The sequence below is a fragment of the Zootoca vivipara genome, chromosome 14 (assembly GCF_963506605.1).
Source record: "Zootoca vivipara chromosome 14, rZooViv1.1, whole genome shotgun sequence".
Classification (NCBI taxonomy): Eukaryota; Metazoa; Chordata; class Lepidosauria; order Squamata; family Lacertidae; genus Zootoca; species Zootoca vivipara.
In genome coordinates, this window is record NC_083289.1 from 5,672,246 (window position 1) to 5,697,500 (window position 25,255).

Here is a 25,255-nt window from a genome sequence, read left to right on the forward strand (position 1 = left end):
ACAGGTGGACAGGGAGATGCTACATTCAAATAAATGTGTCTCCTGGTGTTTGGTGAAAGGTGAAGGAAGCAAAGGCTCATATACCTGGGACCCTTCCTTAGTCTCACCACGGAGAAAGGTTTTGGGAATAAAGTAGGGACAGTAATCTAAAATGAAAGAATGTTTAACTGAACATAGACTGTTTTGTGCATGTTCAATTGGTGCATGACTGCTGGTGCATGAGCAGTTTTGAGCCTCCGAAGGGGGAGGAATGGGGCAGCAGTGGAACGGCACTGGGGCACACAATGACCCAGAATGCAACCCCTGTGCATATAGGGAGTTGCCTGTATTTTGCTCTTTTCATTCAAATGGCAGAAAAGGCAAGCTTTTGGTGGTCAAAATTAGACCCTTCTCCTTCCACAGACCTGCCCTTCTGAGTTGCTTCCCCAGGCATAGACGTCCCCAGAGGCAGAGAGAGCGAGAGTGTGTTCTGCTCCAACAGCAACATCTTCAATGAAGACTCCTGACAAAGCTGGAACTTGCTGTGGACGGTTGTGGTTGCGGGCTCTCCCTTCTGGCAAGCCGATCAGCCGGTCTGAAACAGTACAAAATCTGGTTGTGTGTCACAGGAAACAAGAAGGACTTCAAAGGGCGAAAGCATAAAGAGAGAACTGTGGGCCTCTGGTCAGATCTAGCCTGGAAAGTGTTTCAATCCAGCTTGCGGCCTCTCCTCAACCCCACTATCCTTGCCCTGCTTCCCCCAAAGTTTCTCCTACCTCACTGCAACTTCCACATCTGACCACCACCAGAGAAAGAGAGAAGAGAAAGGAACAGCAAGCAAGCTTGGAAGCAAATAAAACTGATCACAGAATCCACAGCAGCAGTGCCCCTCAGAAAGATGCTTTAGCCACCGCACTCAGAGGCTTGGACTCCAAACTGGTACATGCATCCTTGCCTCCCAGTCTTCTCCATGCTGTTGCATCAGGGTTGGCCTTACCATTAGGCAGAGCAAGACCACAGCCTCAAGCAATAGATGTCAAGGGAGGCAGCAGCCCCCATAATCATCCCTGGCTCCCCCAAGCTAACGTTCTCTTAGCCCCCTCAGCCAGCCTGCTACCCTCAGGTACAATGAAGGAGGATATCCCATTCCCACTGTTGATGTATGAGTGCCAGGGTGTATGTGGGATTCTGTATGTGGGGTGGGGGTAGGTCATATTGCCATTTCCCTCAAGCAGCAAAATGGTTTGCCGTGAGCTGAAGGAGCACATGGCCTTTTTATCGTAGGGGTGGGTGAGGTAGGGAGAGGAGGATTGGATCTTTGTGTGTTTGTGCATATACTGATGGAGGGAATAGGTGACAGAAACAGTGTGGGGTGGCTCTGACCCTGTCCATCACCTGCATGCTGCTGCCACCCATGAGCTAGAGATTGCAGGGCAATTCCTTTGCTTCTATCTTGAAAACACACAACACATTGTTTAACTTTGAGGCTAAAATCCATTTGAGAAGTTTTGACAATCACTTTCTTACAACGGCATAACATCTCTTTCCAGGCAAACTACCCTGTGACTTGTAAGCCCTGTGATCCTTGGATGAAGGGCTGTACAATCAATCAATCAATCAATCAATGATGGGCTATGGGAGGATGGGTGCTCTGAAGTGCATGGAAAGTTTGCAGTATTGAATTAGCGCCAGCTAAGCTTACCTTGCCCAAACGTATAGACATGCCCGTCTTTCGTCAATGCAACTGAAAACTGGGTCCCACAGGCAACCTTTTTTATTCCAATTCCACAAAGAATATCTACTTTCTATGAAAAAAGATTAAAAGGTAAATTACCGCCATACTCTAATAACAGATCCACAATGAAAAAACGAAACAAAAACCAGACAAACAGTACTACTCAAACTGAAATTTAATCTATTTTTTGCAATATTCATAAACCACCTTTCAGGGCACACTGCAATTCAATCTCAATTCATTTTAAAATTCCAGCATCGTACAAGTATATCCTTCTGCCCAATGGAAACAGCACTGCTTTGCATGCAAAAGCAATTAAGTTGCATTATCCTAATCTCAAAACTACTAAAACAAAAGCTGATTGCTCAAAAGACAGAGGTATTATGTGTGCCAAGGTCAAGGTCTTGAGACCCTGTTCTGGACAAGGTTGCACTCCCCTGAAATGAGCAGGGGGAGAAGACTCTAGGGTGTGAGTTTCGCTCCCTAAGAGGTGCATCTAGCACCTTCACTGTATAGCTGCCAATGGATGCTTTTATGCGGACCTTTGATACCTTAGATATGTGTTTTCAGGATCCATTCACCCTGTTCCTGTAACTGGTATATTTTAATTGTTTAAAATACTGAATTCTAAACTGTTGCAACTCACCCTGGAACCTGCTAGAGAAGGGTGGGTAATAAATTTAATAACAATATAGTTTCAGTATTTGTTTTGGTTTGCATGTTTAATCTGGGATGCATACACTGATTTGCATGACTCTGCAATGGCAGACCGAGGTCTCAGATACTGAACTTGATTTTATGGTTCTGGGGTGAGAATTCATGGATGTTGCAGATATAAACTACTGTTAACCAACACTGTATTTTAGTTTTTGTTTTCTTATGTGCAGATTAATTTATCACTACTCTAAATGTCTTTTAACTGTGTACTTGTGTTTGTTAAATTGGCTTTGTCAACACAATCCTAAATGAGTTTTCTTTAGAAGCAAGCCATTATTCAGTGGATTGACTTCTGGGTCAACATACAGACACTCAGATGGTTACTCATTTGAACATCCCACTTTGAGATCCAAGACAGGTAAATGCAAATCAACAAGTCTATTGCTATAACAAAAAGACATACAAAAAGAAAGTATTGGTGTGTATTCAGAACATGCTTTTAGAGATATTATGGGAGGAATTACACAGAGGATGCTAACCTGTGGTGAGGATTTTGCAGTTGAGTTTCCCAAGCCCAGCTTCCCGTAGTCACCATCACCAAAAGCCCAAACCATTGAGCCATCTGTGGACACTACTATGGTGTGGTTTAGCCCACAGGCAACCTAGTATTGAAGAGTTAAACTTGTAATTAGGTTTCTACCAAAAACAAAAACAACAAGTCTCAACTAACAGCTGCTTTGGGAAGAGATTTTAGGAATATCACTGCAGCAGGTTCTTCCTCAGCCTATTTTCAGTAGGAGTAGTAATGATGCCACAACCAGGGGAAAATGAGCTGCAGCAGGCACCAAAGTGAGGATGTGGGAGGGCCTCCATTCAACATCAATGGTCTGACTATGCCTCAAGACATCAGGCACATAAGGCCTACCCCCAGGATGGTAGAGGGCTGCCTCAAAATCTCCAGGGCAGTTGCTCTGCAACCTAGTCACTGTGTAAACAGCAGCATTTTTAAAAGGCTAGGCAAATGCTGATGCTGATGCCCCTACAGATATTGGAATCCTCAGAGCAGCTAAGTATCTCAACCAAAACACACCAACATTCCTTCAGGGAGTGCTGGTGGCCATATTCTGATCTCAAAGCACCTTGTACACAAAGGTGGAGGTAGAAAGGTGAGCTACTACATGTGTAGATGTTTTTTTTGGGGGGGGGTAGGCTAGTAGTGGATTGTTGCTGCCTGTACACGTGCTTTGAACTACCTAACATTAAAATATGGGAACATAGTTGGGCAGGAATTTCCTCCTTCAAATTCCAGCCTGTAAAGTAGAAGCACCTGTGGAACTGTGACCCAATCTGAGAGTGCAATTATACACATGAATGCAAATCGACGCCTGACCTCGCCTATCTGATAGCCTTCTAGTGCTGTCACTCTTTCAGGAAGCTTCTTGTTGGATGTGTTTCCTAATCCAAGTCGGCCGTAATCCCCATTTCCAAAGGTAAACAGTTTGCCATCTGCAGTCACCACAGCTGAATGCTTGAAGCCACAGGACATCTAGGGGACAGGGGAGGGGAGAGTGAATCAGAAGATCTTATGGTGAATGTCTTTTTTATTTATGAATATATGCAGAAATATTTAGAAACAGGGTCTGCAACAGTATACGAATATGTTATTTCCAACAGGACACATGGCCTCAAGGCTTCAAGAAAAGGAAGGTGATGGATTTGTAGCCTTCACCCAAGGCGCGCATTGTCTTTAGCTGTAAAGCCTTTTCTCAGATTTAGAAAACGTCTTCTCTACTTACTCACTCAAACCTTTGGAGAATGTGTTGCCCACTATCTTATGGATACATTTCTCAATTCCAGGACTGCATTGTAACTTTTGGCCCATCTGCTATAGTTTTTTTTTTTGGTGTGTGTGTGTGTGTGTGTGTGTGTGTGAGAGAGAGAGAGAGAGAGAGAGAGAGAGAGAGAGAGGCAGTAGTTCATTGGCATGGGACTTGCATAAGGTGGCTTATGAACATATTGGAACAAAGTGGTTTCCACTCTCAGCGAGTGTGGGCACATGTTCTACATGCAGATATTCCGCCTTACTACAATGTATCAGGCTTGATGTATGTTTGATGTTTAGGCACGATTACCATGTTCTGACATAATCACATGGTGCATTTCTCTGTCTCAGCCCACTTACTGGCTGCCACCAACATGAAAACAATAAGGGGACACAGAAGGAAAGAATTGCTGAGAGAAGATTGAGAAGGGGGGTGCAGCTTTCAGTTGTCAGCCTGTGGCAGGGATAACACACCTAGTTCTATCCCAACCAGGTAAAAGGAAAACTTGACTCATTACCCAATGGGCCTGAATTCAGATTAAAGACTCCATTAATGCCTAAAAGAGCAACTGAGTTGAGGCGACATCTAATCTACTTTAAAACTAGGGAGAAATAACTGTTGCCTCAAACCTGCACTACTTCTTCTCCTTGCAAAGCCTCTATCTGTCTGGGTCGGCGCTGCCGGTCACTGTTTCCGTGGCCCAGTTTGCCATAATCTCCATCCCCCCAGCTGAAGACTTCACCACTCTCTGTCAAAGCCATGGAATGCCCATCAGATCCGCAAGATGTCACCAGCTGGGTCACAACAAAACCTACAGCACAAGAAGGAAAAAGTGCCAGAATTATCCCAAAGCATAAGTAGCTTGTTGAGCCAAATGACCAAATAAGGCACAGCAGCATTCAGCAACCTGTTGCCCTTCTGATGTTTTGCACCGCAACTCCTATCAGCCCCAGCTAGGACTGTGAGCCTATTCATGCCCCCCCCCAGCCCATTTTCCCTATTGTGTAACATTAGGGGACTACCACCTAACGTTGTAAAGTGCATGAAAAATGCTTTGAGCACCTCAGAAAGTGATTATTATTATTTCAGCATTATACATAGTCTTACTTGATCTGTTGCTTTGGGAAGAGATTTTAGAAAGATCAGCAATTAGGCTTCATAAGGTATCCCAACATGAAGCAAAACAAAACTGATTGGTCAAATTTGTGAAACTGACAAAAAGTGCTCAATGATTTTTGTTAAAATAAACCTATACATCATGCCAGGACATATTGCTGCCCATCAAGCTCCCAAAATGAAATGCTGGTGTCCCAACAAAAAGTGAAACCATCTCAGTCTCATCAAATCAGTGAATAATGGGTTATGTCCCACATTCAACTGATATATTTTTTCCTACTTACCTTGCAATGCTGAAATAACAGTGAGGACGTGAAGATCATCTGAGTTCCCTTGTCCCAACCGACCATAACTTCCTTCTCCACAAGCCAAGACTGTTCCATTAGCTTGAATCACAAACGTACAGTTCTGGCCACAAATGACCTAATGCAATTAAGGCAAATGTAAAATACATAATTAAAACAAACAAACAAAACAAAAAAGATCCCATCCACCAATAAACAGGTACAAGCGCAAAGACAGGAAGCTGGTCTGTTCCTAATTCACACACTGACCATAAGCAGGGTTAAAATCATAATTGGAAAGGACCTCGGAGCACATCTAGTCCAACCCCCTGCTGCTGTTGCAGGATATAATAGCCATACCTTGTAAACATGTGAGGGAACAGGGCAGCACTAAAGCCTACTCTCAGAAACCTGAATTGTGCTCCCAAGTAACTTTTTATTGGCTCTTACAGACTTAGACATCAGCACAGCCTAGTCTCTAGCTTCCTTGTTTATGAAAAAGGTGGCTTGTATGCTTTGAGGTTATTTTGCTTTGCATAACTTTCCTGCTGTTGTGATAATAATAATAATAATAATAATAATAATAATAATAATAATAATAATAATAATATATTATTTATACCCCGCCCATCTGGCCGGGTTCCCCCAGCCACTCTGGGCGGCTTCCAACAAAACATTAAAATACAGAAATCCATCAAACATTAAAAGCTTCCCTAAACAGGGCTGCCTTAAGATGCCTTCTAAAGGTCTGGTAATTGTTATTCTCTTTGACCTCTGGTGGGAGGGCATTCCACAGGGTGGGTGCCACTACCGAGAAGGCCCTCTGCCTGGTTCCCTGTAACTTGGCTTCTCGTAGCGAGGGAACCGCCAGAAGGCCCTCGGCGCTAGATCTCAGTGTCCGGGCAGAACGATGGGGGAGGAGACGCTCCTTCAGGTATACTGGACCGAGGCCGTTTAGGGCTTTAAAGGTCAGCACCAACACTTTGAATTGTGCTCGGAAACGTACTGGGAGCCAATGAAGGTCTTTCAGGACTGGTGTTATGTGGTCTCGGCGGCCACTCCCAGTCACCAGTCTAGCTGCCACATTCTGGATTAATTGTAGTTTCCGGGTCACCTTCAAAGGTAGCCCCACGTAGAGCGCATTACAGTAGTCCAAGCGGGAGATAACCAGAGCATGCACTACTCTGGTGAGACAGTCTGTGGGCAGGTAGGGTCTCAGCCTGCGTACCAGATGGAGCTGATAAACAGCTGCCCTGGACACAGAATTGACCTGCGCCTCCATGGACAGCTGAGTCCAAAATGACTCCCAGGCTGTGCACCTGGTCCTTCAGGGGCACAGTTACCCCATTCAGGACCAGGGAGTCCTCCACGCCTGCCCACCTCCTATCCCCCAAGAACAGTACTTCTGTCTTGTCAGGATTCAACCTCAATCTGTTAGCCGCCATCCAACCTCCGACCGCCTCCAAGCACTCACACAGGACCTTCACCGCCTTCACTGGTTCTGATTTAAAAGAGAGGTAGAGCTGGGTATCATCCACATACTGGTGAACACCCAGCCCAAACCCCCTGATGATCTCTCCCAGCGGCTGCATGTAGATGTTAAAAAGCATGGGGGAGAGGACAGAACCCTGAGGCACCCCACAAGTGAAATGCTCTGACAGCCACTCCAGCCATTTATGGAAAGCGAGGCACCGCTGCAAAGGCAGACATAACGCCTCCTCCCACTCTCCCCCCAAAAGTGGTAGGGAAAGGCTTCTGGTTTACCTGTTGAGCTTGTGAGAATGATGGTGCTGACACAGGCACCATGACATTTCGTCCAGCCTCTGCTAGCTGCCCATGCCTTCCGGCTCCCCACAGGTACACGTCACATTTTCCACCAAGGTGCCAGTCCTGAGGATCAGTGTAAGAGAGATTTTCAGAATGGATTTTACTGGTTACTTATTGTGAATGACCTTTCTTGGTTGACATATGGATGTGATTCACCCAAGGTAGGGACATGTGACTAGGTGAGTTGAATGGTTTCCTTGTCTTGGTTCTTCCTTCAGTTAAGTCTGTGGCCAAGCTTAGAGCATAAGAAGATTTCCGCATTAGCAAAAGAGTCCTTCATAAAAAACAGCAGTAACATGGTGATGTGAGTTTATACTGATCATGACCCAGGGCAAGCCAACTTAGGACTGCCAAGGGCTAAGCTGAGAAAGGGTTTTCAGAAGCTTCCCTATCATTCAATATCAATATCATTTGCTGGACGGTTCAAAGTTTGTTTTTGTTTTTTTGTCAAAGACAATGGAGGTGTCATCTTTTCATAGTCTAGCAGGAAAACATGCTCCAGCAAGAGTCTATTTTGCTTGGTGGGATTGTTCCTTGCCATATGTTTGGATCAATCTAAATGGCACCCCGCTCCCAGCAATGGTAGGGTGTGGTAGGGGCAGGCGTATCTGCTTCTGATAAGGAACACTGAACTGGAGCTGCTTGATTTGACATGGAGTGGACACTCAGAGAAAGCTGCTCCAGCACCTGAAGGCTGTTTGGAAGCCTTTTGATTAATGACATTGATGTACTGTGTTTTTTTTTTGGCATACAAGCTTACTAGACTGCCTGCCAGTCAGAGCCATTTCACTTATGCTGGGGAGGGGGCAGAGGAGAAAAAGAACAAACTATTTATTTTTGATAGAGACAGAAATACAATAGGGGGAGGGAGGTGGACATGGAAGCTAAAGGGGAAAAGGCGGAAAGCAACCTGAGCACAAATGAAGAGAGGAGTAGCACTTGCTTTGGGCGAAGGCAGGGACTGAACTAAAGGAGATGCCAAGAGAGGGAGACTGCAGTCAAATGACCTGGTCACATGTTCCCACCTCGAAAAGTACAGGACATTAACCCTCAAATGGATGCCTATCAGAGAAAGGGATCACCACATTGGGCTGCTTTAAGCACACCATTCACTATACTAACCTCAGGTCGTGATGTCGCCCAGGACATAATCTGCTCATCCATCCCATTGATCCATTTGCAGTTATCCTACAAAACATGAAATTAATTATATTGAGGCTAAAAGCATAAGCTGTTCTCCATCCTTCCAGGGCAGTTCTTCTCTCTCTGTCAGAGGAATAATTTCTTTATGTTTCAAAAGCCTACCAAATGGTGCTTCTTAAACTGTAGTAGGCCCCAACATATTCCTGGATGAGCTGCACAATTATGAGCTTCCTTCTCCGCAAGAACGGAAAGCATCAGGGCATGCACAAATACTTTTGAATTTCCAGTCAAAGATGCTACTCACTGAGCCAGTCTCTCTCTCTCTCTCTCTCTCTCTCTCTCTCTCTCTCTCTCTCTCTCTCTCTCTCTCTCTCTCTCTCTCTCTCTCTCACACACACACACACACACACACACACACACACACACACAGCATTTTACGTTGAGCATGGGTGGGCTAGCTGAGGTAGCCATTGAGAGAGCTGCTAGACTTGACTGTGGTGCAAGCCAATCAACCAGCCAATTTTGGGTTTGTAAATGTGGGATTAGCTTACAAGTGGATCCCAAAAGTTTATGCAAGTTTACAGGTGGATTCCACTTCAAATGCTTGAGAAGCACTGCTATATAACTTGTTCTCTGGAATGGAGAGAGGGGTGTCTGAAAAGGAAGAATGAGTGAGTGAGTGAGTGAGTGAGTGAATGAATGAACAGTATTAGCAGGAGGATCCCATCCTTCCTTCAGATCCAGACAGTTCATATACAAATTCCCAATGATGGTGAAAGGGCACAAAGCTGGGGTTGTTTTGGGTGCTACTGCCCTGAAAATATATTCTAAGGGTAAGTGGGGAGGCAGGTGTGCTACTGTTTGGGTGCCACTGAAACAGTACTAACACTCTCTGCCCTACCCAGGCAAGTGCTCCACTGATATTTATAAGCTTTGTCACACCACCAACTTGCACATCTTACCATAAGAAGCACTAGTTCATCCTCTGGTACAGGCTCCAGATCTGGGACCGTAAAAGACTCCGGGAAAGTGGCTCCTTTGGCCAGAGCCTCAGCAGCTTTAATTGTCGTTGAGAAGCACTCCAACCAGGCCCACTCCGTTGGGTTCCAGGTCAGAGGATCGGGGAGGCAGGTCTGGTGATGAGGTGGGACTGGTGGGGTGCACAGGAGCTGATCCAGGTGAAGCCCCACGGCCAGCGAAGCTAAGCACTGCATGTATGGACTATGAACAAGCTGGTCTCCACAAACTACATGGGGCTATAAAAGAGGAAAGCCAACATTTACAAAGTCATGGAGTGGGTTAGTCAATCTAATCCAACTGGCACTCACTCCTTGGTTTTCTCCTGCTGCTGCCATCTCCACCACCTCTGATTTTTAGGAGCTACTGTCCACTAGCAAAAACTCACTGCACAACAGATGGTACAATCCATTGTGTAACAAAGTCACCAGCAACCTGCTTGTGCCTTCTCTAGCACAACTATGTTTTGCCAGAGAACATTTTGCCAGCTATATTGCTCTGTGACTTTAACTTAGGACTACATTGTATGCAACCAACATATTCATTTGAAAGTTGACTGTGTGAAGGTTGCTGGGGTCATTTAACCAGTTTTAAGTACATCTTTGTGTTCTCACTTCTCATTTCCGAGTCCAACAATGAACACAGACTTAGTTCAAAGAATTATCAGGCCTTCTTTGGGGGGGACACACGCCACAACTGATATCACATCAATAATGAAGTTCCCTCACTCTCCATGTTCCCTCAATTCTTTCTAATCATCATCTTAGGAAAAGGATTCAAATGGTCATAAGATGACATCTTACGGCTTGATACAATCAACCTACATCAGTACACACAATCTAACTTCCATCAGCTTAATGAAACTCTTACAGAATCAAAACAAATATTTTGCCCATATCCCGACAATGCCAGGGAATATTAATTTCAGAGGCTCTCTTTTCATTTCTTAAACAAATACTGGAGAACCAGAAGTGTGTGGGACATATTATTTCATGCAAGTTAAGATAAGCATTTCTGCTCACATCTTGTGTTAAAAATGTGTTGTTAAGCACTATGCACAGTTAAACAGCACTTTGCAGCTTTCTTGAATTACTAACATGTCACCTTATTCAAATCCTCCTCTTACCTTTTCATAAGCATACTGTTCCTGAAGCATTATGGGAAGACGCTCTAGGAAAGCCCTCATGCAAGGAGCCATGTTTAACCCAAGAATCCCCTGTTGTTTCAAAGCAGTCCTACAGGTTGCAAGGATATGGTTGGAAGAGATCCATTCTGATGTGCAACTCACCACCAACACATCCTGAACAAAATTCAAATATGTCCAATTCAGGAAAGAAAGGAGAAAAACACAAGCTTTTTTGTAACAGCTTGCTTAGCTTTTACAAACAAATAGAAGCTGGATATGCATCTGTTTTTGTTTGCTATAATTATTTGTATTTCATCACTGATTTTATGTCGCTAATTGCAAGCATTCCCCTCCCTGTCCCCCCCTTCTTTAATGTATCTGTTATTTTTAATACATTGAGGGTGAATGGTGACACAGATTCCCCCTCTGGTGCTTGCCATTAAGGAGATTATTATATATTGCAATATAATGATGCTCAAATGTGTTGATAATCTGTTAATATAGACTATGTTAACAATACAGAAAACAGTCGTCTACTAGAAGAAAACATTCATCACTATGTTATTATTTCCAATTGTATTTGCTCCACCAGTGGTCAGAAATTACAAATTTCATTATTTGTCAGGCAAGAAAAAAGCAAGTCTCTGCAGGTGTTTTGGAGGAGCAGCAGCAGCAGCACTACAACCAGATTCTTCATTATGTGCAAATTTAGACTAAGTATTCCATGTAGCAAGCCTGAAATCAGCTGTCCACACTTACAAGTACACTGCCAGTAATTCCTGTACACATTTTTATGAGATACTGTCTGAGACCCAAGTTTAGTTCATTGCTTGATTCAAGTTCACAGCTGTCACTAGGATGGCACACTTTGTCACCCACAGGACTGAGCACACACAGTCAAGGCAGGGATTAAAAACGTGGGCTAGTCCAAGCCCACAGAGGAGAGAAGATGGGCATTCAGAATTCCATTCAGACAAAATGAAAAATACCTTTGATCTACTAGAACAAGCAGCTACTCCAACCTCAGGGATCCATACGGTTGTCTGAATGGCTCCAGAACCTATCACAACACTCTGTAAAACAGATCCATCCTAAAGGAAAGAATGGATAAACCCACAAAAGCTGATTACTTAAGCATAGCTAATTGTTCTCTCGTGGCTACATTCAGGTCATCAGTAAAATAACTTTTAAATATTTCCTAATCTTTAGGGTGAGTGCAAACTTGTGTGCCTATGCAGGAACCCTAAAAGAGCAACAACATGACTAAAATTACTGAAAACAAGCTTTACATTTCCTTAAATAGTGTTTGCTTACCCGTAAAGACCAAATGTTCACAAGCCCACCAAGTCCACCTGATACCAAGGTTAGTCCATCAGAACTGAAGGCTACTGTCCGAACAGGCGTGATGTGTCCTTTCAGCTGATAGATGCACTTTGTTTCACCTACTTTCCTGTATGTATTCTAGAAATTAAATACCATCATTAGGGCATATTTTGTATTAAAAATACATCAAACGTTTTACTACTCTGCACTTACCTTCTGCAGCTCCATCCCTACCCACCCAAAAATATTGGAAACATGGCAGTTTCTTCAACGAACATAAATTAGATATACATAGTGGGTGTATTTATGAACACTGAGAACATGCTGAGCAAGTATTTTTAAATACTACAGACAAATAAAAGTGAATTGTTTGTTGACTCCCAATCATCAGCACAATTTAGGTATATTTTGCCTCTGTCACCCCGACAGATGCCTTTCTGAATCAGATATTGTTGCTTTCTGGACCACACTCCTTCTAACAAGGGAAGGATATAGATTCCTCTTGCTACCTATAGTTCTTTTTACCTTGCCATTGGCTTCCTCATCCCACCATCCTTCTGTACACCGCAGACTGGATTGCAGTAAGACCAGCTCATCTTGAGGAACAGTCCAAACACAAAGCAAACCATTCTGGCATCCTCTTAAAAAAAATTAAGAAAAGCTACATTGTTTTATTATTATTATTATTATTGAAATCCCAGGCCCATACCATAATCAAAATTACAATAATCAAAATTAACACAAATTGGTCAAAAATACAGCAGCAAAATCTTTTCAACCCCCCACCACCCTGCCCTCCCTCCACCCACCCTTTAGTGTTTTAGTGCTTCCAGCCATTCTTATCTTGCATCTTAATGTTTTGAGTTCATGTATATACCTAACTTTTTAATAGGCAAATTAATTTTCATTATTGTGAGCCTTCATAGTTCATTTGAGAGGTCAGCATTCTCCACCATAGTTGCTATATAATTTTTGAATTTTTTCCCCAATCTTTCTCTTTCCCCCCTTCATTTTTCCCTTTAATTTCCACTGTTTTTAGTGCCAAATTATAATAAGAGATCATTTTTATTTGCCATTCCTCTTTACTAGGTGCCTTTGTACTCTTCCATTTTTTTCCTATTAATATTCTGGCTGCTGCGGTTGCATACATCAAAATACTTCTATCTTCTGGTAAGATCTCCTCATCTAGCATTCCTAATAAAAAATAGCTCTGGTTTTTTCTTAAACGAGTACTTGAGTATCTTTTTCAGTTCTTTATATATCCACTCCCAATATATCTTAATTTCATTACATTGCCACCAAATGTGTATATAGGTACTAGGTTCTTTATGACATCTCCAGCATTCAACTCTACTCCCCTTATACATTTTTGAGTTTGTCTGGGGTTAAGTGCCACCTGTACTGCATCTTTAAGATCATAGTTGGCTGTAAAATTCATGCCTCTTTTCCATAGATTTCCTCACTTCTCTAGCATAATTGGTTTCCCTAAATCTTGTCCCCACCGAATCATTGTTCCTTTTGTTAATTCCTCCTTAGTTTCCCATTCCAACAATAATTCATATAACTTTTTTATATATTTATTTTTGCCCCTGATTAATACCTTATCTAATTCTGAAATTTCCTTATTGAAGCCATTTTTTAAAATCTTTTTGAAATTTTTGATTTATCTGAAAATATTGCAGCCAACTAGTCAAGAATGATTTCACTTCTTTGTACTCTTTTAATTTTAAATCCCCATCAACCTCCTCCAGCAGAGTTTTATACGATGGCCAACTTGTTCCCATGTTTCGCCTTTTAACAGACACTGCTTCCAGAGGCGAAATCCACCCTGGTGTTTTTGGTTCTAAAATTCCCTGGTACTTTTTCCATATTTTATATAGCGATTTTCTTATGATGTTATTTAAAGGATATTTTGGGTTTTTAAATTGTCTTCCATTAAATAGAAATAGACCCTTCCAGGTCCAATATTGCATCCTTTTTTTAGCTCTATCCACTCTTTAAACCAATTTAGAGCAGCCACATCGTAGTAGAGTTCCGAATCTGGTAAACCAAAACCTCCTCTATTTTTATGGTCTATTAGTATTTTATATTTGATCCTTGGTTTCCTGCCACCCCATATAAATTTAGAGATATCCTCCTTCCATTCAAAAGCATTTTGAGCCACCAAATATCGGCAAATTTTAAAAATAATAATTCATTTTTGCTAGTACAGCCATTTTGATAATTGATATACAGCAGGCATCCCCAAACTTCGGCCCTCCAGATGTTTTGGACTACAATTCCCACCATCCCTGACCACTGGACTGTTAGCTAGGGATCATGGGAGTTGTAGGCCAAAACATCTGGAGGGCCGCAGTTTGGGGATGCCTGATATACGGCCTAATAATGAAATTTTTAGACCATATCTCCATTTTCTTTTGAAATTCTTTCCATATTCTTGCGTAATTTTCTTGAATTAAATCAATACTTCTTGATGTAATTTGGATTCCTAAATATTTCATTTTTTTTATTTCAATACCTGTTATTTTTTATAAATTTTCTTTCTCTTCTATTTCCAAATTCCTCACCATCATATTTGTTTTTATATAATTTATTTTGAAATCAGCCAATTTGCCATATTCCTTAATTTTCTAATGCTTTTGGAATGCTGTTAAGCGGGTCTTCTGTAGTTATAATCACATTGTCTGCGAAAGCTTTGATTTTGTATCTTTCCCCCCCTATCACCACCCCTTTGATTCCGTCATCTTCTCTAATACTTTTTAGTAGTATTTCTAGTACAATTATGTAAAGTAATGGTGATAGGGGGTATCCTTGCCTGGTTTCTCTTTCTATTTCTATCTTTTCCAATAATCTACTTTTTATTATTATTTTTGCTCGCAGGTTTGCTTGCGTAGATGGCCCCGATCGCCTTTTCGAGATTTTCTCCTATATTTAAGTTTTTTAATACTTTCGCCATAAATGACCAAGATACGCTATCAAAAGCCTTCTCAGCGCCAATTGAAATCACTGCAGCCTTTTCCCCATGCTCATTTTCCAAGCATTCAAAAATATTTATTATGTTCCTAATATTATCTTTTGCTTGTCTTCCTTTTACAAAACCTGCTTGATCCATGTGAATTATATCTCTTAATATTACATTTATTCTTCTGGCTAATATTTTTGCATAAATTTTGTAATCTGAATTAGAAAGAAATTGGTCTGTAATTTGAAGGTGATTCCAAATCTGCATTTTGTTTGGGCAACAATGTTACCAAAGCTTCTACCCAAGATTCTGGCATATTACCCTGTGACCTAATATTATTCAACAATTCTTTCAACGGAGCGATTGTCGTTTCTGCAAGGCATTTATAAAATTCTGTTGGTATTCCGTCGGGACCTGGAGCTTTCCTTTTTTTCATTTCTTGTAATACTTCTTTAATTTCAGATATAGTTGTTTCCTGATTCATTAATTGGATTTTTTCTGGGGGGATTTGCGGTAATTTGTACTTTTTAAAGAAATTCTTCTATTTCAGTTTTACTTCCTTCTTTTGATATAAAATTTCATAATATTCTTCAAATATTTTCATAATTTCTTTTGGGCTATCTATAATCTCTCTCCATACTCTTAATCTGTTTATTAATCTGTTTGTTTCTTTTTTATTTGCCAGGCTAATAATTTCCCTGGTTTATTCACCCAATTGAAATTTCTATACTTCCAATATTGAATTTGATGCTCCATTTCCTGATTTATAACACTTTCATATTATGCTCTTAAGATTTTTAATTCCTGATTAATTTCTTTTTTGCCCAATTTATATAATGATTTTTCTTTGTTCTTCATTTCCTCTAATAAATCTTGTTTATACTTAAGAAAAGCTACATTGAAGGGCCACAATTTATCAGTCAACAAAGTAGGGCAAATTGGTTAACAATATAATCATGTTTGCACTAAAGGCTTTGCTTTTCAGTCTCCAGAAATCTTGCAAACTGCTTTCTCAGAATTTTCCCTGTTTTACACAGACGAGAGAAGACAGGAGTCCGCTGCAGAGGGGAACAAAGAGATGAAGTTTGTCTCTCCTTTCATCTGATGCCTGCCTTGAGAATGTGGGTTCTCCTACAGAAACATGACACAGGTACTGGGAGAAGATGATAAAACTATGAACTGTGTCCAAAATTCTGACACTATGGCGCAATTTTGTACTTTTATATTTAACAGAAAGAATGCAGAACCATATAGAATCACAGAACCATAGAACCATAGAGTGAAGGGACTCCAAGGGTTATCCAGTCCAACCCCTTGCAATGCAGGAATCTCAACATAGAATCATAGAGTTGGAAGGGACTCTGAGGGTTTATTTGGAATTTAAAAACAAAACAAAACAAGAGTCAATACAGAGTTCATCCATTTGGGCTTAAATAATAACCATTTTTAAAATGAGTAAATGCAGGGGAAATGTCCTAGAAATCCATCAAAAAGCAGGCCTGTTTTTGTTTATGGATAATACAAGCCTAAACTACTGAAAAGGTTGATCAGCCAGTACAAAGATGAACCAAGTAATTAAAAGCAAAAGGTCAACTTACGTAGCCAGCAGGAGCTGTGGTTTGGGGCCTTTCCCTAGAAGGCTGCACCAGGCTATGGTATTCACAACAGCCTGGTGAGGAAGCAAGTACAGCTGTCGCCAGCAGCTCCCCATGTATCCCCAGAGCTTGACAGACTCTTCCTTGGCACAAGTCATGAGCATCTTGCCAGTTGGATCCCATTTCATGCTGACAATGGTGTCCTGAAGAATTGGAGGAGAAAGAAGGAAATACACAGTAGTAGGGCTGCCATACATCTGGGATTTCCTGGACATTACGAGGATTTGAGAGGAAGTGATGTCTGGGGGAATATATGGAAGGCGGTGCCTTGTCCTGGATCTTTGGCTGTCACGAGAAATCACATTTTTCATAAACTTTGGGATTTGTCTTAAAAAAATTCAACAACTTTTGCAGGGTCCTGGTTTTTACTTTTTGAAATACGGCATCTTTACATGGCACGAGTGCTAACTAAATAAACCCCTTTGAAAAAATAACTCCCCCTGTTTAAATAGATCTCTAGGTCCAGGGTGAAGGTATATGACAGCCAAACACCACCGACTCCAGCTTGGTGAATTTGCCGCCTCCCCTGTGAAAACTCTGCAAGGGCCCACAAATACAGAAATGGCATCTTGGCTCCTAAGACGATTCCCTCTTCTTTCCCTGCTCTCTGGCTGCTAGCAGTTGTACTTAGGGGTACTTATACTTTGCTTCACAAAGATAATTTAAAAAGTCATCAAAAATTAAATGACAAATAACACGAAGGACCACTACTTTAACTGGTGACCTTAATGACAGAGGAAGACACGACTTTATATCTGTGTGACTAAGTCATAAAGAAATTTTAAGAACCTAACAACAATTAGAATGCAATCCAATTTCAGAGTGAGCAATGATTTCCCTTAAGAGTACAGGCTGGTCCTTTTGAAAGAGTTGTCTCAGGTTTGTGCGCATGAACTTAAAAGTTTATTTTAATTCTCAAGAATTTTTCTGGGTGAGGCAGGGTGATGATAATGCCTGGCTTTACCTTGTGTGCATCCACTAAAACAATTCCTCCTTTCTCGAGTGGCTCTTTCGTGCCTATCAGCAACTTTCCATCCATATAGCCTACTGCAAAAGGTTTGTCTTCACTAAACCATGCAAGGCAAGTAACAGATACTAAGGAAACAAATAGGAAAATATGGATAAGCAAGTTATAATTTGCAGAATTTTAATTAAACTTCTTTGTACTGGAGAAAACAAGAGCAAAGCTGAATAAAGCGTAGGGGGAAGTGAGTTTGCATGTGCAGGAAAGGAAGCTCTTCTAAAAATACTTATCACTTCCAATTGTGCTACACAATTTACTTGAAGACTAAGTGCCTAGAAATGTCTAAATTCAAGGAGTAAGACTTACTAAGCACATCAGTGTTTTTAACAGATATGGAAACAAATGTCCACATTTTTCTTTAATAGGTAGTCATAAATGTTCATAATTTAAGAGCTGAGCATATTGCACACCATAGGGCATTAGAGAACATAAATGCAAAATCCACCAGGTGTGGCCTTCATGAATGACATGAGTAAGAAACAGAGATCAAGTTCAGGCTGGCTCCTTGCAAGTCATGCTTTTCAGAACAGCAACTGGCCTTGAGGACATGTGGTCTATCCCTTTCCTCCTATCGTAAGCAACTCATCCTTCCCAGCATTAACCTTGAAAAGGGCACCAATGCAAACCAGTTAACCACATTCCAAAACACTAGTTGGCATAACCACGGCTGTCATCTGCACTTCAGATTATGGTTTTAATTGAAGGTCCACTTACACTGCTTGTGATTAACTCTCAAGGCAAGCCTGCCAAAGCATTCTAAGCTTCAAAACACATTTTAAAAAAACCAACCACCTTACAACATATCAGCAGCAGCTACTTACCATCCTTTCTGTAGCAGTGTTCCAATTCAACTCTGTGCATGGCAGAAACATCTAAAACTTCAATAAGTCCAAGAGATCCATCCATACGACCTACAAGGAGTGATTCTGGAGCTTCTCCTGTCCATGTTGCAGCTGGTCCTTCTTCTGGCCATGCTAGAGCAGACACCCAATGTGGCTGGATGTCCAAGAGTCCTTTTCCTCCTAAGAAAGTAACATGTGCCTAATTTTTCTCTATATTTTAATACCCACTGATTTCCATAATCCCAAAAGATGAAAACACATCCAAGAGCAGTTCTGTCACTTCTGTAGCATTCTCCCCAGCTAGGCACTGCCAAAGCACTCTGGCAATTTTAACCTGTGATTGTACAAGCTATCGGATAGCCCACTCAGAGGCTCTTTTAAACAGCAGGAGGACAGACTTTGGTTTGCTGCTGGTTGAGGATGCTTGAGGCTGGGAATCCCAAAAGCTTCCCCCTGCAAGTGTCTTGAAGGTTTGCCCCCCCCCAAGACGAGCCCAACAGAAGTTCTAGCATGTTTCAACCCAACTATGAACCCATCTTCAGTTATTCATCCTCTCTCTCTCAGCTGCTGTTCCAAGCAAAGGTTAATTTTAAAAACCACTGTTGCTTAAGAAGCAGCTGCTGCCAATCCCAGCTTTTTTTAAATAAGACTTCAAAACCTTAGAGGTCTAAACATTCATTCAAAAGTGCAAAGTGTAAAGTGGCCCATGGATGCAAGGGGAATTTGAAATTCTTTGGATTTTTAAATGAATTATACCTATTAATCATGTGCTAGATACCTAAATTAATCAGAAAGCAAGTGGTGCTATACACCTGGTATTATTGGCCCACAAAGTACACAGGATTATTACTTTGCTTTTAAAGACAAACTACTCTTGCCACTATGTGATCAAGCAGGGCCAGCCCTACTATTTGACAGAAGGAGGTGGTGGCCTCAGGCAGCTCACTTTGGATGTCACTACGTATTACTTTTATATTTATGATTGTATTTCTATTCCCAAGGAAGAGGTGCTTATGGGATTTCAGCCCTCAGACACCATAATAACTTGTTCAGCTTTGGATAATATGCACCTTTATTTTATTCCATCTGCTGTTCCACCCTGGCAGAAAAATGTATCAGGCCAGTTCTACAGGTGAAACTCAGAAAATTAGAATATCGTCAAAAAGTGCATTTATTTCAGTAATGCAAAATATTTTTTATTCTTCTTTTAATTTTTTAATGCTTTCTTTTGGAAATTCCACAGTAATAAAACAAATAGTTACAATAATACAAAAATACGCTGGTAAGGTCTGTTGATGTTTATTTTTGTTTCCCTTTGTTTGTTTGCTTTGTCTTTTTTTGATCATGTAATTTTTTTAAAGGAATGAAATAAAGCTCTTGTAAAAAAAATAAAAAAATACAGTGGTACCTTGGGTTACAAGCGCTTCAGGTTACAAACGCTTCAGGTTACAAACTCCGCTAACCCAGAAATAGTACCTCAGGTTAAGAACTTTGCTTCAGGATGAGAACAGAAATCTTGCTCCAGCAGCGTGGCAGCAGCAGGAGGCCCCATTAGCTAAAGTGGTGCTTCAGGTTAAGAACAGTTTCAGGTTAAGAACAGACCTCCGGAACGAATTAAGTTCTTAACCAGAGGTACCACTGTAAACAAAAATAAACATTGCTATTACATTTCATTAATTAAATTTCCTTTATAATTGACCCGCCTAACGACAAATAATTACAATTACAACAAATAAAGGCTCGACATATCTTGCTTTGCATGTCATGCATCTATCTCATATATTGGTTTCACCTTTTAAGTTGCATTTCTGAAATAAATGCACTTTTTGAAGATATTCAAATTTTGCAAGTTTCACCTGTATAATCAAGTTACATTCTACCCCACCACAATGAGGCTGGCTCTTTCTGATGTGGCATTCAATCACATGTGGCTCATACCATTAACTTGCCATATGTTCACCATCTTCTCCAGGGCTCCAGCCAGGTACTTGCCACTGACACTCCAACAGGCAAGTGATAAGCTAGGATCGCTAGGTGACCCCAAGTTCTCCTCTCCGTCCCCTTCCCTGCAATATAATTTTAGCTTTCAGTTAAAGGAACGTAGAAGGTAAGGCATATTTGAAACAAATCAGTTTCTCAAACAGTTTGCTCTATGTAAGCCATACAATTAAGTTGCTCTCAATCATTGGTCCAGCTTTGATCATACCTTAATAGCAAAATCATTTTGGAAAGGGTATAAATGAAGCACCACTTCAGACACTATTATTCTTGCAAAACTTAAACCCATCTATTGTAAAAGCTACAGCAGGGATAATAAACTTATGGTTTAGGGACAATAAACTTGTACAGATTTCGTCAGGCTGCAGCTCCCATCATACATGACCACTGGTTATGTTGGTTGGGACTATTTTTCTAGAAAAAGAGGTGCCTGGAACTCACCATGAGCACCTCCCTTGTTCTCTTAGAATGGCAATGGAGCCCACCTAGAAGTTGCCGGAACCCACCTGAGAGGTGGCAGAACTGAGTTCCAGCTGAAAAAGCCCTGGTTGGGACTGGTGGGAATGCCCTATCACCTGCCTAGGGGCTATTTTATGGCATGGTAGGATATTCAATAAATCCTAAGGAAGTAAAGTCATCACTTCCCAAACTGAGATATAAATACTGTTCTAAGCTTGCACCCTGTTATTAAGGCTCTAGCATGCTCCAGGAGCTTCAATCTGTGATAATACAAACCAGTTTCCCTGTTTTACAATCACTCTTGCATAGGAACCCTCTTGCACTGTCACTGTGACTACTACACTGTTTCCTGTAGCAAGCAGCAGCTTTCCCAAGAAACACAACTTCACTGAGGCTCCTTTGCAACACTTGGACATGATGCAAGATATGAGTACTTTTCTAAGCTGTTACACAATGATCGCCATACATCCTGCAGCAACCACATTCATTTCTTAACATAGCTAAAGAGAATAAAAATGGGATGTCAATGCTTTAATCAGTAATAACTTTTCTGACAGTAAGAACTGTTCAACAGTGGAACAGACTCCCATGAGAAGTAGTGGACTCTCCTTCTTTGGAGGTTTCTAAGCAGAGGTTGGATGGCCACCTCTTATGTATGATTCCTGCATTACAGGGGGTTGGACTAGATGACCATCAGTGTCCCTTCCAACACTACAATTCTATGATTCTATGCATGATTTAACACCTTGGTCTAGGCAATGTACAGTATGGCTTAAAAATACAATAAAAATAAAATCAGTTAAGACTAACCATAAAATAAAATAAAATACTTAAAATAAAAAGATCTTCAGTAGGCTCTGTTAAGTTCAACAGAGAGGAGTCCTATCTGATCTCAGCTGGGGGGGAGCTTTACTGAGCTGGGTCCACAATATTGGTCACAATGTCCCTTGTGGATATGAGCTGTGCATCCAAGCTATGAGGGACCACTAACATTGAATCTCTGAAAGACCGCAGTGATCAGGGAGAGATATGAGGCAGTCCTTAAGGTATACTGGACCAAGGACTTTGTAAATACATTTTTATAAGCACAGGGGAGAAGCTGGTTGCAAGGAATATCCTATGCCTTTGTGAATCAGCAGGCAGACTTGAATGCACCTGAACAAGGCTGTTTGTCATGGTTACAATGTATAAAAGCATTATGGGAAATCAAAGCAAAATGGCTGCCATTAAAAGAACACACACAACTCATGTTTATCAAGTAATACTATTAATATAGATTAATAAAATGGGATAGAGGAAATGAAGTTGCATTAAGCATATAGAAAATTGAATTTACAAAACATGCATTTGAATAGGCCCTTGATAACTCTCCTAGCTAATATTTTACTTACAAAGCTGGCACATTAAGCTGGCTGAATCTAACATCTCAAAGGATCACTTACAATTTGTTGAACACACATGTTTGTTGCAATGAGTACTGCTTCTTCGTAACATTCCACACCCGAATTGTTCCATCATTGCCACTTGTTGCTAATAGTCCTTTTTTGTTGCACCACACACACGTCATTACCTGCAGTAAATGACAATAACAATTGCGATGTTACAAGGCAAACATTTAAACATTTGTGCTTCAAAACACAAGTAACATGTAATTCTCTAATGCAGCCTTTGTCAGCCTCCAGATGTTTCAGACTACAACTCCCATCAGCCCCAAGCCAGCAATGGCCATATGATGCTGGGACTGATGGGAGCTCGGCTGTACCAATCTATAGCTGTGCGATGAAAACAAGTTGCATGCTTAATGCATAAGACAGTAGTTTAACAAGCACCTCTTGGAGAAATGCCACTTAAAAACAGTGATGTAGATATTCTGAAAGGATTATTACCCTGTTCTGGTGAGCCTCCAGCTTGATGAAGGAGCATTTGCGCAGATCCCCACCCATATCTGCAAGGGTCTGTGGGCTGGTTTGATTATCTCGATCTTGAGCTGCAAGAGTTCTGACAAGCTGCTGAGCAGCCCACTGCCTATGTTGCGAGGACAACCTTGAAGAAAGGCAGCAAGCTGCTAGTGCATTAGCCAGCTCCAGAGGGCCTACAGTAGAAGGATCATAGGAAGGATGGGCATACAAATGGGCAATTATACCTGCTTAGACAAAACAATGAGATGATGTCTGGATGAGTGCCAAGAAGAGGTAAGGTTGAACATTATTACCCACAAAACAAGAATGGAAGGAGGACCCAGCCCAAGGAGCTGAAAAAAACTCAAGTTTTCATGTATCCCCACTCCTTCACTCAGTACAAAACTGGTATGCCTTCCCCACCTGTTTCCCCAAGAAACACCACACACACTCTCCTTTAAAAACGTTTCTCTCAGTATGTTAGAGCACTGCGTGCTCAACGCCATGTTGCATTGCAATGGCGATTTTGTACTGGAATATTAGAAGAGACCTGCTGATCAGGCCCAAGGCCTTTCTAGTCCAATATCCCCTTTCCCACAATGACCACTCTTATGGGTAGCCTACAAGCAGGCTATGAGGACAATAAACTTTCTCCTTCCAACGTTGTCCCCCCCGCCCCACAAAGTATACAAGAGACATGGAAGTAATATACAAGCATCGTGACTAGCAACCATCAATAGCATTCTCCTCCCTGAATTTGTCTAAAGCCATCCAAGGTGGTGTGCATCACTACAGCTTGAGGATGCAAATTCCACAGTTTAACTGTGTACTATTTGAAGAAGGAATTCCTTCTGCCTGTCCTGGATTCTAACAGTATGAGAATCTAAATTTTCTTAAACTGAAAATCCCCAAACATAACCTTCCCTCATAGGAGAGTTGTTCCAATTCCCAACCATCTTGGTTGCCACTCCATGGCTGTATAATATCTCTTTTGAGATGCAATGACCAGAACACTGCCAAATGCTTAAGGTGCCTCTGCCATTTTTTTGAGAACCCCACCACTGCAGCACAACAGCTCACTCCACTTAATAGAGTCCTCCACCCTTCATGGGACATTTTCAAGAGACATTTTCTATGGTGAGGAGTTTGGGAAGGCAGTTTTAGTTATGCATGCTTAACTCTGGGTCCAGCTAACTGATCTTTAAACTTTAAAGTTTTAGAAAATAAATCCATAGCCATTTCAATAGGTCAAGAATGTTTCATTTCATGTGGCTGTAGCTTAGGCAAGGCAAAGCAGCCAACAACAACAACAGAGGAAAGTAAATGCCGTAATACAAAAACAAAAAAAATATTCTCAACCTTTGTCTACCCATGAAATGGTGAGAAACACTAGGGAGCTCTCGTTTCTGGTGCCTGTACTTAAAATGATACCCTGTTAAGAATAAATACCTTTCTTTTCAACTTCTGTTTTATCATAATTTGGCCTCAGTTTGGCCCCCTTGTCTGCCAGCAAAGCTACTAATGCTTGAGTAACAATAAAGTTGGGTGATGTTACAAGCTTATTCTCTTCTGCTATTCCTCGCAGAAAGCTTGGCAGGAATTTTCGTTGCACTGGATCATCCACTGTAGTCAAATTGACACCAGTTGCTGCGGAAATCAAGTTCTAAGAAACAAAAAAATGAAAAAACACACACACTGTAATAGCCAATATAAATATTTTCAATTATACACATCATTTCAACTGTACTGATTTTTTCAAATAAATGCAGACACCTAAAAGGTAGATATAATCCTCAGTTCTTAAGCTGTTTCTATTAAGGAGATGCTATTGCTACATATTAGGTCAAAGCCCATTAACAGTATCTGTGGACTATTAAGCATTAGAATTTAGGGGGAAAGGGTGTGGGGAAGTATTTACATGTCGGCATTCACATGCAACAGGTCAGACCTGGTTTATCTGCAATGAGTAGTGTGTTGATGCATGTTGCCTGATCACATTGCTGGTGGTTGTTCATGGATGGTTAGGGAGAAACCAACCATAGCCCTTTAGATACGGTGGGAAAACAAGGCTTCCAGGTGTGTTTATTCCACTCACAGCGGAGGAGTAATGTGGAAGTGATCAGGCAGAATGCACCATTACAAGGCTTGTTCCAGATAAACCACGATTAGCCAGTAAGTCTGGCTTATTGTTATGTGTGAATACAGCAATGGATTGCTCTTCCATGTGTATCTTTGGAGGAGAACTAGACTGGATGAACTTGCAATTAAGAGAAGTTACTGCAAATGTTTTTTTGGGGGGGGGGGCTAAGCCCTGTGCCACATGCTCTCCAGCCATATACTTCACTGTCACAGAAAGCAAGATTGTTCATTATCTTGTGGTTCCAAAT

The 25,255-nt window shown here is 41.3% G+C and overlaps 1 protein-coding gene across 11 annotated transcripts in view; it reads right to left on the reverse strand.

Moving 5' to 3' along the window:
* Positions 1 to 25,255, reverse strand: part of HERC1 (HECT and RLD domain containing E3 ubiquitin protein ligase family member 1) — a 119,514-nt gene that overhangs the window by 14,990 nt on the left and 79,269 nt on the right. For 7 of the 11 annotated variants that reach the window (XM_035130896.2, XM_035130891.2, XM_035130895.2 and 4 more), the window contains exons 50-69: positions 24,318 to 24,531; positions 22,857 to 23,116; positions 22,413 to 22,540; positions 20,452 to 20,579; positions 18,493 to 18,693; positions 17,612 to 17,742; positions 16,591 to 16,790; positions 12,556 to 12,670; positions 12,022 to 12,168; positions 11,697 to 11,798; positions 10,708 to 10,881; positions 9,527 to 9,820; positions 8,544 to 8,609; positions 7,359 to 7,484; positions 5,595 to 5,733; positions 4,824 to 5,005; positions 3,762 to 3,917; positions 2,911 to 3,033; positions 1,682 to 1,784; positions 405 to 574 (exon numbers count right to left, since the gene is read on the reverse strand). In XM_035130896.2, the coding sequence (XP_034986787.1) occupies positions 405 to 574; positions 1,682 to 1,784; positions 2,911 to 3,033; positions 3,762 to 3,917; positions 4,824 to 5,005; positions 5,595 to 5,733; positions 7,359 to 7,484; positions 8,544 to 8,609; positions 9,527 to 9,820; positions 10,708 to 10,881; positions 11,697 to 11,798; positions 12,022 to 12,168; positions 12,556 to 12,670; positions 16,591 to 16,790; positions 17,612 to 17,742; positions 18,493 to 18,693; positions 20,452 to 20,579; positions 22,413 to 22,540; positions 22,857 to 23,116; positions 24,318 to 24,531 (3,159 nt within the window). The remainder of the gene's footprint in view (positions 1 to 404; positions 575 to 1,681; positions 1,785 to 2,910; positions 3,034 to 3,761; positions 3,918 to 4,823; positions 5,006 to 5,594; positions 5,734 to 7,358; positions 7,485 to 8,543; positions 8,610 to 9,526; positions 9,821 to 10,707; positions 10,882 to 11,696; positions 11,799 to 12,021; positions 12,169 to 12,555; positions 12,671 to 16,590; positions 16,791 to 17,611; positions 17,743 to 18,492; positions 18,694 to 20,451; positions 20,580 to 22,412; positions 22,541 to 22,856; positions 23,117 to 24,317; positions 24,532 to 25,255) is intronic. The other 4 variants (XM_035130899.2, XM_035130898.2, XM_035130894.2 and 1 more) reach the window with 2 other exon arrangements.